The sequence below is a fragment of the Chiloscyllium plagiosum genome, chromosome 31 (genome assembly GCF_004010195.1).
Source record: "Chiloscyllium plagiosum isolate BGI_BamShark_2017 chromosome 31, ASM401019v2, whole genome shotgun sequence".
Taxonomy (NCBI): domain Eukaryota; kingdom Metazoa; phylum Chordata; class Chondrichthyes; order Orectolobiformes; family Hemiscylliidae; genus Chiloscyllium; species Chiloscyllium plagiosum.
In genome coordinates this window covers 7,513,069-7,529,579 of record NC_057740.1, presented here as the reverse complement: position 1 = coordinate 7,529,579, position 16,511 = coordinate 7,513,069, and the positions used below count along the sequence as shown (strand labels likewise).

Below are 16,511 nucleotides of genomic sequence, written 5' to 3'. Positions count from 1 at the left end.
GAGAGCGCGAGAGAGCGCGAGAGAGCGCGAGAGAGCGCGAGAGAGCGCGAGAGAGCGCGAGAGAGCGCGAGAGAGCGCGAGAGAGCGCGAGAGAGCGCGAGAGAGCGCGAGAGAGCGCGAGAGAGCGCGAGAGAGCGCGAGAGAGCGCGAGAGAGCGCGAGAGAGCGCGAGAGAGCGCGAGAGAGCGCGAGAGAGCGCGAGAGAGCGCGAGAGAGCGCGAGAGAGCGCGAGAGAGCGCGAGAGAGCGCGAGAGAGCGCGAGAGAGCGCGAGAGAGCGCGAGAGAGCGCGAGAGAGCGCGAGAGAGCGCGAGAGAGCGCGAGAGAGCGCGAGAGAGCGCGAGAGAGCGCGAGAGAGCGCGAGAGAGCGCGAGAGAGCGCGAGAGAGCGCGAGAGAGCGCGAGAGAGCGCGAGAGAGCGCGAGAGAGCGCGAGAGAGCGCGAGAGAGCGCGAGAGAGCGCGAGAGAGCGCGAGAGAGCGCGAGAGAGCGCGAGAGAGCGCGAGAGAGCGCGAGAGAGCGCGAGAGAGAGAGAGCGAGAGAGAGCGCGCGCGAGAGAGAGCGCGAGAGAGAGCGCGAGCGAATCAGCAAGAGCGCGAGAGAGCACGCGAGAGCGACAGTGAGACACAGTGAAAGGGCGCGAGAGAGGGCGCGAGAGAGGGCGCGAGAGAGCGCGAGAAAGAAACCAGAGTGAACTGCACAGTACTGCCTTTGTTGTTTGAATTCATGTACCACTGGACATCAGTGCATCTGGGAAAATTAACAAACAGCGAAATTCACAACTGATCTTGGAGGAACTGTTTGGGTGAAGTTCACAGCACACAATCAGATAAGTTAATCATTTTAAGTGGCCTGCAGAACGTCTGCAGTAGTGAGTAGAGTGGGTTCTTTCTTGATTATATGTTTTTTGAGATATGTCACTTGATTAAACTTAAAACATCAGCTATAACTATTAATCTAACCTGGGGCAGTGTTTGTAGAGGACCCAGGGAAATACTGAGGAAAGAGATCAATCAGATTGTACAGTTGAGAACAGAAGAGAGTCAGATAGGCAGGGACAAGGTAGGACTAATAAATTAAACTGCATTTATTTCAATGGAAGGGGCCTAACAGGGAAGACAGATGAACTCAGGGCATGGTTAGGAACATGGGATTGGGATATCATAGCAATTACAGAAACATGGCTCAGGGATGGGCAGGACTGGCAGCTTAATGTTCCAGGATACAAATGCTACAGAAGGGTAGAAAGGGAGGCAAGAGAGGAGGGGGAGTGGCCATTTTGATAAGGGATACCATTACAGCTGTGCTGAGGGAGGATATTCCCGGAAATACATCCAGGGAAGTTATTTGGGTAGAACTGAGAAATAAGAAAGGCATGATCACCTTATTGGGATTGTATTATAGACCCCCTAATAGTCAGAGGGAAAGAGAGAAACAAACTTGGAAGGAGATCTCAGCTATCTGTAAGAATAATACGGTGACTATGGTAGGGGATTTTAATTTTCCAAACATAGACTGGGACTGCCATAGTGTAAAGAGTTTAGATGGAGAGGAATTTGTTAAGTTTTGTACAAGAAAATTTTCTGATCAAGTATGTGGATGTACCTACTAGAGAAGGTGCAAAACTTGACCTACTCTTGGGAAATAAGGCAGGGCAGGTGACTGAGGTGTCAGTGGGGGAGCACTTTGGGGCCACAACCATAATTCCATTAGATTTAAAATAGTGATGGAAAAGGATAGACCAGATCTAAAAGTTGAAGTTCTAAATTGGAGAAAGGCCAATTTTGACAGTATTAGGTAAGAATTTTCAAAAGGTGATTGGGGGCAGATGTTCGCAGGTAAAAGGATGGCTGGAAAATGGGAAGCCTTCAGGAATAAGTTAATGAGAATCCAGAGAAAGTATATTTCTCTGGATTCTCATTAACTTATCCTGTTGTAATCTGAGGGTTACCTCAGATTACAACAGGATCTTGATCAGATGAGCCAATGGGCTCAGAAATGGCAGATGGAGTTTAATTCAGGTAAATGCCAGGTGCTGTGTTTTAGCAGGACTTAGCCACTTAATGGTAAGGTCCTAGGGAGTGTTGCTGAACAAAGAAACCTTGGAGTGCAGGTTCATAGCTCCTTGAAAGTGACGTCGCGGGTGGATAGGATAGTGAAGGTGGCATTTGGTATGCTTTCCTTTATTGGTCAGAGTATTGAGTACAGGAGTTGGGAGGTCATGTTGCGGCTGTACAGGACATTGGTTCGGACACTATTGGAATATTCTGTGCAATTCTGGTCTCCTTCTATCAGAAAGATGTTGTGAAACTTGAAAGGGTTCAGAAAAGATTTACAAGGATGTTGCCAGGGTTGGAGGATCTGAGCTATAGAGAGAGGTTAAACAGGCTGGGGCTGTTTTCCTTGGAGCATCGAAGGTTGAGGGCTGACCTTATAGAGATTTACAAAATCCTAAGTCTTATCCCTGGGGTGGGAGTCCAGAACTAGAGGGCATAGATTTAGATATAGGGAAAGACATAAAAGAGACCTAAGGGGCAACTTTTTCACACAGAGGATGGTACGTGTATGGAATGAGCTGCCAGAGGAAGTGTGGAGGCTGGTACAATTGCAACATTTAAAAGGCAATTGGATGGGAATATGAATAGGAAGGGTTTGGAGGGATATGGGCCGGGTGCTGGCAGGTGGGACTAGATCGGTTTGGGATATCTGGTCAGCATGGACGGGTTGGACTGAAGGGTCTGTTACCATGCTCTATGCCTCTAAGTGAATGAGTGGGTGTCAAAGTCAGTCTGCAATCTCAGGGACACTTGCAAGATCCATGCTACTCTGAGTCCACCATCCAGCACAGCAGATTAAACTGAACACTGGAATTGGAATTAGTATCACACTTGATGTTAATCTCCTGGAAGCAGGAAGGTTTTGTGGAAGTTGTTTCCACACCCGGGCAAGTTGATGATTTGCTCCAAAATGCAGGTAAATGGAGACTAGTTCAAACCCTAGGAATGTCCATTATTTGTATCTACCCCTATCACTTGTACTCTACGTTTAAAAATCTGTGAATTGGCATTACAACAGGTGGTTTAGTTTATTCTATAATATCATTTATTTTGTTAATTAACTTCTTCTCATCGTTAAAGTAAAATCTGCAGCATCATGTCCTTATGTTTCAGTGATGAACCACTTCATGAAAACAAAAACAAATCACAATATGATCTATCAAGCCAGGGTTCTGTCAGAGATATGGCTTGTCTAGTTGTAACATCAGTTGCTTACATAACAAGAATCACCCATTGATTGCATGGGATAGATGGAGAAGTTTTATTTCTCTAGACCAACAGAGGAGAAATCTTGTGGAGGGAAGTGTCATTGATAACCAAGTAAAACAATTGGGAGAACAAACAGTGAATGTATTTGAACATCTCACCTGCATTCCATTGCCATGTGATACATTTTAATAACTGGACGCTATAAAATAATTTTAAATGCCCAGAAGGCAATCCAAATAATTTAGGATTGCAACCAGATCAGAGTCTGCTGACTCCTTACCTGGGTAGCCATTTTGCCATAATCAATCCAGCGAAGCGTGGCGAAGTTAGTAGATTCTGCACAATTGAATCCATGGTTGAAACCAGCATGATAGCCATAAGGAAACGTGATCATGAACTCTCCAGCCTCCTGCGTAATCTGAAACGAAGAAAATAAAAGCTAATAACCTCATTCCCATTCCTTAAAATAAATGATCAGCAACAATTTCCAATGCTGCTCAGAATGGCTTTATCTGCTTCCTCTATCAAATGACAGAGAAACTAAGAACAATTAACTGTATTTCCATTATGCTAGCACCTACTTTGAAATATTAATCTCATGCAGAACAAAATTCCCAATTTAGATTGTACAAATTATGTTAGTGAAGAAAATAGGGGCAGCTAAAGAAGCTGCTGATAAAATAGACTTTGGATAGCCCTGGATTGGTGAATCAAACAAAATTTATTTGCTCATATGATATAATAATACTGGCATTCATCAACATCTACTGTTTTAACTCAGACATTCATAAAGATAGCATTCTCAAGCAAGTCTCGTGCTGCATGAATACCAGACAGCAAAACAACATTTTTATTCAGAAGTCTTCAAAATAAACAAGCTGTATCCACAAATTATTTCAATTTTAAAATTATTTCCTTCATAAAATCTAGTCTGCAAGCCAGCTCAAGGATGGGCCTCTGAAGAGGAGTGAAATTCCCATGAAATGCAATTAAAATTAGCAAAAACTACACAGAGAAATGGTGTCAGCACCTGGGAGTTGGCTGACAACTGCAGAATTGACAGCCACTGTGTAAAAGAACAAACATAAGTTCTAAGCACATATCAGCTCTCACTTCTTTGTGTGTTATATTGAAGCTACTGATGTTCAAGAAAGTCAATATTGTATTCCAGTAGTCTAAAACCAATAAACAATGTGTGGAATTTTGACATTATTTTATTAAAATTAATTGTTGCATGCTATTGTTGTTTAATTGTATCCTTCTACCTCACCAGCATAGGAATCAGGTCCTATTGAACATGTACAGATAAATTAGCACTCCCATACCTATCAATATAGGCATTTGCATAGGATATGATTAGATCAGATTCCCTGCAGTGTGGAAACAGGCCCTTCAGCCCAACAAGTCCACACCAACCCTCTGAAGAGCAACCCAACAAGACCCATTCCCCTACATTTACCCCTGACTAATGAACCTAACACTACAGGTAATTTAGCATGGCCAATTCACCTAACCCGCACATCTGCAGCAGAAACAGGCCATTTAACAAAACCAGTCCACACCAATGCTCCACTTCAGCCTTCTTCCATCATCTAAATCCATCATTGTAATCCCAAATTCCTTCTACTCCAAATGGCTGCTAATTCCTTCTGAATTGTATATCTACATATTTCTGATTTCATCTTGCAAATCCTACCTTCACCCTCTCCAGGGCTCTGCATCCTTTTTATAATATGGTAACCTGAACTGCAAGCAGTACATAAGGATGTTCTAACCCAAGTGAAGATGAAGGGAATTGAGTAGAGCAACTCTTGAAACTGGAAGAAATTACCATATTATGGAAAGATCCAATGGATTTCATTTTAGATTGCTCAAACATCTGGCATAGGATGACTTCTTTGCTGTAACCTTCATCAAATAATCTATTTAAGCCAGGAAAAATAAACTAAATTCTGTAGAGTATTATTTAAAATGAATTTCTGAATAAAATGTTAAGTTCAGAAAAATTATTCACATGTTGTCCAAATGCTGGTCTGCTGCCCAAGTCATTATTCCACTAGTGATTAGTACTCCGATTTCTCCCAGTTATAGCTGGTTGAATGTTCTTTTCTGGAGACAGCAGGGTCAATTCAGACATTTCCTTTAACAAAATTCCAGTTGGGGCAATGAGGTCTTCTTGAGTGCCTTCAAATGTCAAAGATTGAAGGGTGTTTTAGAGAAAGAGGAGGCAAAGGCCCTGTGGCAAGTTCCTGGTATACAAATCATTTTTTTTTTAAATCCACAAACTGGGCCAAATGGTCTTTGCAAAAAGAGTTGCAAGCTCAGGGACTCCATCTAAACAATTTGCATTATCCTCAAATGCAATGTTGCTGCTGCTCTGACCAGTGTGCTTCGGCTTGAAAATTATTCTTTCCCAAGACATGTGTCCAGTTGATGATACTATGAGTTAATATTTTAGATAAAGTTAAAAATCACACACCACCAGGTTAAAGTCCAACAGGTTTATTTGGAAGCACGAGCTTTCGGAGCGCTGCTCCTTCATCAGATAGTTGTGTGACATATTTTAGATAAGACATCTTCATATTACGTGCAATATAATGCATCTTTTATCAGCCTTATCTTCTTAAAATTTGCCGCCCATCTCAAAACAAAGCAATTTAGCTACTGTGCTATGCTGCAAAATTGTAAAAGTTCAATTCTTGAGTTATAGCACATGCCACAGACACTAAAAATAGGGCCTGATAATGAAGACCACACAACGTAAAGACTTAATTTCATTCTTATTTCACTTCTTTGGCTTCTTAATATAGCTTGTCGTTTCGCCATGCCATCCTTACTTGTTGTATCAAAAGTTTTCAAGTCCTCTTTTAAATTGGAGTTGAACTCAGCACAAAGACATGGAAACAGTTTGAATTTTCAAACATCTCTGAAATACACCCAGAATCCATCTGATTCAGCTGGCCAATAGTATACATGTTCAAAAAAGGGAGATCTTGGTAAGGTTGATGGCAATCAGATGGATTTTCAGTGATCACAAGAAACTACATTTAAATAGCACCTTTCATGTAGTAAGCAGTCAAACAGCTTCACATGAGCATTGTCAAGCTAAATCTTACAAAGCCAGAAAGGATAGGTGACCAAAGGCTTAGTCAAAGGAGGCTTTAAGCAGTATATTACAAGAGGAGAAAGAAACAAGTTAAGAGGAAGATAGAATAAGGGAGCAAAGCTACCTGCTGAAGTGATTAAAATCGGGATTCACAAGAGGCAATATTGAAGAATAAAAAGGTCTGATGTTTGTAAAATAAGAGAGTGAAAGAGACAGGAGGAGTGAAATCAGGAAGCAATTTGAAAATAAGGATTTTTAAAAATTGAGACATTGGTTAGCCAATGAAATCTGCTCAGCAATGTAGTGATGGGTGAATGAGACTTAATGAGAGTTAGGATATCAGCAGAACTTTGGATGAGCTCAAGCAGTGTAGAATAACCGAGGCTGGCAAAGAAAGTATTAGATTAGGTTCAGAGATACAAAGGAATAAGGGTTTCCGAGGCTGCCCATTATTTCTAGAAAGGGACAAAGAGATCTTTAAAATAATTAAAGATTTGACTGAACAGATAAAGAGAAGTTAATTTTTTGAAGGTAGCAGAACAAATGGATACAATCAAAATTAGAGCTAGGTTGTTCTGGAGTGTTTTAGAACTTTTTCCCAATACAAAAGATAATGGAAAGCTAGGATCTTGCTCCCCTAAAGGCCCTGGATGTTGAAGATCAATTACAAGTATCAAGACTGAGATGATTAAATCTTTGTTCAGCAACAGTGTCAACGGATATAGTGCAAAGGATAAATGGTATTAAGGTGTAAATCAGTCCTGCTGTCAATTAACAGCGTCGATGGGCTGATTGGTCTTCTTTTCCTTATGTAGCAAATGCAGAAAAGGAGATAAATCACACAAAACAGAAAAGGTAAAATGATAATATTCTTACTTCTGGGCCAGAGGTGTACGACAATAATAACTTGAGCGACCAGGCTGATAAACTGAGCAACAGATCTTCTCTTTAAAAACTACATGGTATTGTGGCTAAGTAGGTTATACTGCCCACCCATAAACAGGAAATCCTGAGCTTTAATCTTTCATCCAAAACTTTCCTTCAGTCCAAGTAAAGCTTTCAATTCACAGTCAAATGTTTTGAAAAAGGGCTCTTGTGGCCATATTGTATTCATCTGTAGATGACCTACGGCAGACTGACCCAGAAGTCCAGTCCAAATCCCACTGTTCCAAAGATACACATCTGCACAATTGATCAAAATATCTCTCATACAACAGCTCGTCTTATTTTAAAGAAAGATATTCTCCATTCAATTTCAGAAAATTATGTTCCATAGTCCCAGGTTTCTTTGTTCATACTCTCATTTTAACATTTTCCATTCAGGGAGGAATCTCCACTTCCAACTTCCCCTCCCCTCAGTTAATCAAACTAAATGGTTTGTCCAAATTGCAAATTTTTTTTTTGGTGTTAAAAAAGTCTGCTCCAATCAAGACTGCAATCCAGAGCTAGGTCAGGCCCAACTCTGAATTTAAATTACAACTTCAGTACAACTGTTTCTCAGTGAACTAAAGATACACACCTAAACCACACCAATTCCAGCACCAAACTTAGCACTGAGCCCTGTGCTCATACAGATAGTTGTACCATCGATGCAATCTAATTATTCGACTGAAAGTAGCACCAAATGATGTGTAGTTATATCCAGTTACCCAAGGGATTCAGATTACTTAACATGCTGCCTTCAGCAAAACATGGACAATGATATAATTAAATTCTATTATCATTTAATTAAATTTGAGTACAGCTGTCTTTCTTCACAGCATTGAAAGCAAGGACATGTCACTACAGCTTGTCATTTGTACATTTCAAGCACGAAAGATACTCTTTAAAAAGGGAGAAGATAGCTAATTTCTCCATTGTGGGTGAATTGAAATTTTGAAAACACATTGCCATTAAATCCCATCAACACTGTCTGTCTAGTGTGCAAGACCAAACATAGAAACTATGGGCTGAATCTTACATCCTTTTTAGCTAAGAGCCAAGTTGGACCAAATTTTAGTGGAGAGATGGTCACTGAGGTTAAGCACATTTCCTCACTGTACCTTGCCAAACATGTCGCATTAGTTATTACTGTTATGGCAAGCAACGTGTCCAATTTCCCACGATGCACCTTCGTGAACCAACCAAGTATCCATCTTATGTCCAGTACTTTTTGTATCTATACCATCTTTCCAAATCTACTACACAGCTGCAGGAAACTAGCATTAGGCAACTGTTCTGTTCAGAAATAGGAGGAGTTAGAAATTATGTCAGAGAAGGGGAGACTGGCACCACACTTTTCAGAGATGGACTTCAAGACCCTTCAGAGAGGAGGGGAATCCTCTTCCCAATGAAGCAACAGCAGAGGACATGCCACCAGACTATATTTGCAAGACTAAGTGTCATACTCTGTTCTCTGCTACCTCCATTTACTCTATTCCTTTCACAGCCACCTCCCACAAAGCTCATGCATTAACACTCCTGTTGTATGCAATACCTTCCTTCACTCGCTCTCGAAATTCCCCCACCCTCCACTCTTAATAATCCTGCATGAACTGGTTGCCAAATCTTTACTCCATCAATACACTTTTAACATGTTTCCCCAACATACTCATCAGCCCTAACCACCATGCTACTCACTACTGCCTTACCCATTCACTTTGTTATTACAGAAACAACTAGTTTTGCTCTATAATACGAAGTATCTCAAGCCTGAAGAAAGACAGTTTTTATTTCCTCAGCTATTGCTGTAAGCTGTGGCTCTCAAAACAGGAATCGCTTTGCCCGTATCACCCTTGTTCTTTTGGTATGTGTGCGCATGTGCAAGTGTATGCATGCACAAGACTGGGGTTTTTTTTTGCAGCGGGAGGGAAGGAGGTTGGTTGGCTGAGAGCTCTAAGCTAGTACATCAACTCTGGGAACATTTGACTTTGATTTTTAGCACACTACCCAAGTGACATGTAACAATGCGCAAAACAATCATATTACATTATATTAGCAGAATGCTGTACAGAGCAGAAAAAACAAAGTATAAATTCTAGTTGATGACATCAGAACAATTTAACAAAGTGGTCAATAAAGACTACAAGATCATGGACTTCATAAGCAAGCAAATGAAGTAAAAACAGTCAGGAAATAAAAATAAATCTGTATGAAAAATTGAGTCAGGCTCATTTGGAGCATCAAGTCTAGTTCTGGGCAATACACTTTAGGAAGGGTGTGAAGGGTGCAACGAGGATTCATTAGAATCATCCTAGGGATTAGGAAATTCAGTTACATCAATGCACTGAAAAAGTTGGGGCTTGCCTCCTAAGAAAAGATCATGAGGAGATTTGTTAAAGGCATTCAAAATCATGAGTGCTGTGAACAAAGTAGATAAAGAGTCATTGTTCCCTGAGTCATTCTCAGAAGGATTGAGAATCAGAGGGTGTCAATTTAAGGTAATTAGTGAAAGAAGACTCTTTACATAGTGAAGGGTTCGGACCTATAAAATACTGCCCGAGAGTGAGTGTGGTGAAAGCAAGTTCAACTGAAACCTTTGAAAAAAAAGGATAATTATTGACAGAGAAATATTTTCAGACATTAGGAAAGGGCAAGGCAGTGATATCAGGTGATTTGCTTTTGCAAAGAGCCAGTACAAACAGATCAGGCCAAATGATCCAACTATGTGTAACCATCTTTTGATGCACAGACAGAAAACTATTCATTCTAATCACAAAAAACTGATTTAAATTATAATGGGGTTTTTTTCCACCAACGGGAACAATTTATTTCTTAAAACTATTGATTCCATTTTTGTAAAAAAAAAGTGGTATATGTTGTGGTTCTGTTCGCCAAGCTGGGAATTTGTGTTGCAGACGTTTCATCCCCTGTCTAGGTGACATCCTCAGTGCTTGGGAGCCTCCTGAGAAGCGCTTCTGTGATGTTTCCTCCAGCATTTATAGTGGTTTGTCTCTGCCGCTTCCGGTTGTCAGTTCCAGCTGTCCGCTGCAGTTGTCAGTATATTGGGTCCAGGTTGATGTGCTTATTGATTGAATCTGTGGATGAGTGTCATGCCTCTAGGAATTCCCTGGCTGTTCTCTGTTTGGCTTGTCCTATAATAATAGTGTTGTCCCAGTCAAACTCATGTTGCTTGTCAACAACACTACTATTATAGGAGAAGCCAAACAGAACAGCCAGGGAATTCCTAGAGGCATGGCACTCATCCACAGATTCTATCAATAAGCACATCAACCTGGACCCAATATACCGACCACTGCAACGGACAGCTGGAACTGACAACCGGAAGCGGCAGAGACAAACCACTATAAATGCCGGAGGAAACATCACAGAAGCGCTTCACAGGAGGCTCCCAAGCACTGAGGATGTCGCCTAGACAGGGGACGAAACATCTGCAACACAAATTCCCAGTTTGGCGAACAGAACCACAACAACGAGCACCTGAGCTACAAATCTTCTCACAAACTTTGAAGTGCTGTGTGTGCTGGAATGCCTACACACCTTGAATTAGCTTTACATAGATTTCATTGTAATACATTACTTATAGTTGTTACACAATATAAAGTAAGTTGGTATGTCTAGAACTGGATCCAGCAATGAACCTCAAGGAGGTTCTGAATGACTATAAATAAAAGAGGATATCAAATTGGAAAGCAATGTAGTAACCAGTCAGGAAGGCTGTATGACAAACTACTTGCCCACAAGGTAAGCAAGCTACTTTACCGTTTTTCAAATAAATGTCCAGGTCACCATAATACACTTTCCATTTAGTAAGTTATCTTTATAGCTATAATATAATAAAACATCACAAAACATCTTATAGCTATTGGCCTTGGGTCATTACAGCTGATACTGTCATCATTTGGCTTCTTTGTCTATATTCTCCAGTAGGTATGGGAAGTGAGTGAAAGGAGGATTTTAAAATTACACATTCACCTCAACCAAACCAGCCTCAAGGTTGACTGCAGCTTAGGTTTGAGTTTCTGTGAAATTCTTGTGTCATTCCCCAGTACAGAGTCATATTTTGAATTTTCAGTCGATATTTTTAAAAACTAGACGCATAGGCTTTTAAAACAGATGCTACAAATCAGGTGATCTTGGAAATTTGAGTTACAGGCAATACCATATCTCAGGGAAATCACATCTCTGTTTAAAAATGGGCCACATTAAAGAAAGATTTATTTGTAAGCAAAGTCAGTGAAATTCAAGAGTTTAATGTAGACAATATCAAGATCTTGACAGAAACCTGTTAGGGGTGACAACATCTTCCCCAATCTTCACTGAGTTGTAACTTCATGTACTACCCAAACTGGAGCTGGTGTGCTTTTCAACTAAAAGACTGATAATTTGGAGAATTCTCTTTTTAGCATTTCAACTGTTTTCACATCTATGGATTCTCATTTAAAATATTAGTTCTCTATCATATATCCAAGCTCAATGTCAATTTTCTTTGATACATCTTAACTGTTTTTGTTATGTTTCAAGACAGATGTCCGTTATACCTTCAAGGGACATGCCAATGATGTCATTAGCATATTATGGCATGTGGCCTTATGATAAAATGATCTCACACTCCATCTTACTGAATCCTTTTGCAGCATGGCACACTGAAGGAAGCTTGCTACAGAACGTCAGAACTGCTTAATAAGTGCCTGTGATTGTAGTTTCCATTTTAGAAGCCATGTTTAAAATTAATCGAGCTTTTCAATAATATCTGACCCATGTCTCATTCATATGCTACAGCAGCTAACACAGGTATTACACCACAAGTTATAGATCACAAAAAGTCACGTCAGTCTACCTACATCTTACACACACTCACACACACACTGATTTGAACACCTCTTCAGTGACCCCCAAATTATCCTGAGTGCCCAAAGTCTGGCATCAATCCCTCTCGGTGCTGGACAGACTGCACATAACCAATACTCAAATGTAGCTCCCTTTGAACAGATCGTATTCAGAAAGTTACATTTTCTGAATGCTGGTTTCCAGCATATGCTGCATATTGTAGTTGTAATGGATTCCAACAACTAGGTGAGACTCCAATCTGTGTTTTCCAAATTGATCCCCAATGACTTTGTATGGGGTCCTTGATGCCACACTCATTCAAATACTGCCTTAATGTCAAAGGCAGTCACTCTCACCTCACCTCTTAAGTTCAGCTTTTTTACCAATTTTGGAACATGGTTATAAGGCTACGAGATAAATGATCCTGGAGGAAATTAAACGGAGTATCAGTTCGCAGGCTATTGCTGAACAAATACCACTGAGCCATTACCCTCAGACTGATCTATTATAGTCCATAATTCTTACTGCTCTTCTCATGATCACTGACAAACACCTGTGTGCAGTTATACAATACTGCACCTTTTAACATTTGCATTCTGTATTCAGATTCCTGTAAAGCCCGGGCCCTTCCTAACCTCTACACTGCCCTCCACACTACAGCACATTAGTCTCTATGCTCCTGTAATTTTGAGCTCTTGGCTCCCAATTTTAATTATTTTACTAATTAAAGAATTGCTTGCATTTCCCTAGCTCCAAACTCCAAAATTCCCTCCCAAATCTCTTTGCATCCTTTTCCTTCTTTAAGATGCAAATTAAAATCTACTACTTTGACCAAATGTATGGTCATCCACTCTATTATCTCATGTGACTATTGTTTTATAACACATCCATGACGTACCTTCAGAGATTTTATCTTAATAAAATTACTACACAAATGGAACATGTCAACTTGCATTTATACAATAACTTTGCTTTTTTTTTTAAAAAACTCAACCCGTCCAGGCCTGGTTATGACACAGCTCTGCTGTAGGCAGGACTTGAAGCGGAGTCTCCTGGTTCAGAGGTTGGCAGACTACTACTACCGCACCACATGAGCTCAATACAAATAGAGATATTTTCTAATCAAACTGTTCAGAGATGTCATGACACACCATAGGGTCAGATAAGACTTGAACCCAGGACTCCTGGCTTAGAAGGAAGAACACTACCAACACCTCACAAGAGCTCCTCAATACAAGTTAATAAAAATAAACCTAAAACCTCCTGTTCAGAGATGTTATGGTTCACTGCTGGAGCATCTGGGATTTGAACCCAGGTCTCATGGTCCAGAGGTAGGGACACTACCACTGCACAAGAGCTCCTCAATACAGGTTGATATTACTAATATTAAGAATCAGCATTCAGCTTATACAGCTGCAAAGGATCATTAGCAAATTAGGTTAACTGGGATCAAACAAAATCCTCCAGTGCCTGAAGTGATTCCTGGTGTAAAGAGCAACGGCTGATGTTCTTAGATGGATCTTCACTGCAGATGTTCCTTAGAAAAGATATCTTTACCACGTGCAGCAGCTTCATCAATGACCTTCTCTGTCATGCACCTAGAAGTGGAGCTATTCACAAACAATTCTATTGTGCAGCTCTATTAACAATTAGCTTGACAGTTTCGAAGTCAGAGAAATAAAGGGACCTTGTAGACATGAAGCCTTAGGGCAATACACAGCAAATAAATAATCAAATCATGATTATCTGAAACACCAAATATTCAGCCACCTTTTCTTGACCTTCCAAGATGATCTAACATCTTGACAGTGACACCCATCAGAAACAGACCCGGACCTAATATACAGTGGCTAGGTCAGGCTTGGGCATTCTATAACAAGTAGAACAGAGGAACCACGAATATCCAGCATCTGATTAACCGAATTTCAGATTATCCGAACAAGCTCGCAAGTTCCCGATGCTTGGCTAACTATGTTATCCGGCATTTGATTTAACAGAACAAAATACTCCCCGCCCGTGTCCTTTGGATAATCAAGGTTCCTCTTTACAGGCTTAGGCCCCTCACAAATGGTTACATTCTGTATGGTCATCCACTCTAATATCTCCAGTGAAAAGACACTTCGGCCCACCATCCCTCCTTTTTCTCTGAAGACCTGCAAACCTTTCCATCTCAAAAAATTATTCAAATCGGTTTTGAAGGTTCAAGTTATCCTTGCTACCACCATACTCCTTAGACAGTGTTTTTCAGATCCTTACCAGTCGCTACATAGATGATTTTCTCCTTGTGTAATGTAAAAGTGTATTATATGTTCTATTTTAGGATTTATTTGAAATAGAGTATCTGTAAAATGATAACATTGAAGACCTGGTTAAAAATGTATTTTGCAGCTTGTGTTAAGATCTTTTGATATGTAACTTTGTTTTTTTTTCTCTTGTATATTAACCTTACTTTCTACTGTTCAAATGCAGCCTCATTTGAATGCTTCAGTGACGAACCCTACCACGGTAACCAAATAAAAAATAGAGGATCAATCAAGCCAATGTCATGCTGACTTGTCCAATATTACCATTGGCTGAGATTATAATAAATGTCACCACTGCTTCTTTTGCCATTATTTTAAATCTGTGGCCTGTGTTTCCCAATTTTTCTGCCAAAGGGAAACGTTTCTCTATCTACCCCATTAGCATTCCTCAATATTCCTACATGTCTCAATCTTTTCTTCTCCAGTGTGTTATCCAGGTAACGCAGCCCTGGAGTCATTCTTGAAAACCTTTTCTGTCACTTTAATGTCTTTACATTATTTCTAAAGTGTGCTGCCCAGCACTCAAAATAATACTCGAGATGAGATGGCAATGTTTTATACAGGCCTATCATAACTACCATACTTTTCTACTTTACACACCTATTTATGAAGGATTAACTATTTTCTCAATCAGTTCTTCAGTGATTTGTGTGTAGATAACCCCAGATACCTCAGTTCTGGCAGAGCCTTCAGTCTTGCACGTTTTATTTTGTTCTTTGGACCAAGATGATCATTTTATACCTCCCTATATTAACTTTAATCAGCTGTTTGCCCATCCATTCCACAAACCTGGATGTTCATTGAAAATTTATTGCAGTTCATAATAATTCTAAGATTTGTCTCATCTGCAAATTTTTAAATTGTAACGGTACAACCAAGCTAAGGTTATTTGGGAAAGGCTGGTGGCTGAACCCTAGCCTCTGGGAACCCTGCTACATACCTTCCTCCAGTTGTGAAAATAACTGTTCATCACTGTTTCATGGAACTCAGCAAATTACATATCCATTTACTAGCCCTATTCCACATATTTAACTCTGCTGTCAAGCCTGCTGTAACTCCATGCAAGCGACAACCAATTACACTTATCAACCCAATGTTAACTTAACTAAAGACTCAAACAAGTCAAATGTGATATGCAGTTAACAAATCCATGTCGACTTTCCTTCATTAATTCACATTTGTCCACTTGATGATCATTTTTAAGAGCTTTCCCTCACAGAGGTTAAACTGACCAACTTGTAGTTGCTGGGTTTAATCTTGTATGTTTTGAACAAGAGCTTGCAATGCTTCAGTCTCCTCGCACCAGCCTCACATCGAAGAAGGGTGGCATCATTATGACTAGAGTCTCCATACTTCTACTCTCTGTATCTTTGGATGCATTTCATTCTGTTCTGGCCAGCATCCAAGTATTTTGTTTTTAGTGCATCTGCTTGATCTTGCTCTCTATTACTTATATTACCTAGGCAGTCTGGGATTGCTTGCCATATTATTTTTCCTGTGGTGACAACATACCTGACTACCTTCAATTCTACTTTGCCTTCTAATCTTTGATTCCAATTTACCTAAGCCAGATCGGTTCTCACATTATTGAAGTTGAATTTCTTTTATTTGAAAACTGTGGATTACTCTTTTCCCATGGCCAAAATATACCTAATGATGCTGTGATCGCAGGTTTCTAAATCACACTCAAATTTCCATGTATTCCTCTATAGTTTGTCTACGAGTTAACATATAGAATATAACCAGGAGTACAATTATGTTTTTATTAGTTCTTAGTTCTAAATCAAATAAATGCTGTCATTCACCTCTCTAGACCATCCTCTCTCCTTTCATTCCTCTCTCATCTTTCTTGAACATACTGTATGCTGAAATATTTAATATCAAGTCCTGCCCTTTCAAGAACATGAGGAATTGGAACAGGAGTAGACCACTTGGCCTCTCAACCCTGCTCAGTCACTAAACAGGATCATGGCTGCTCTGGCATTCCTGCCCTTTTCCCTGTAAACCTCAACTTCTCGACTGATCAAGAACCTATCTCAGCCTTGCTATATACAGAGGAACCTGGATTATCC

General features: G+C 40.3%; 1 protein-coding gene across 5 annotated transcripts in view; it reads right to left on the bottom strand.

Moving 5' to 3' along the window:
- Nucleotides 1-16,511, bottom strand: part of kdm4b (lysine (K)-specific demethylase 4B) — a 479,312-nt gene that overhangs the window by 253,924 nt on the left and 208,877 nt on the right. For all 5 annotated transcript variants that reach the window (XM_043720917.1, XM_043720921.1, XM_043720919.1 and 2 more), the window contains one exon: nucleotides 3,542-3,679. In XM_043720917.1, the coding sequence (XP_043576852.1) occupies nucleotides 3,542-3,679 (138 nt within the window). The remainder of the gene's footprint in view (nucleotides 1-3,541; nucleotides 3,680-16,511) is intronic.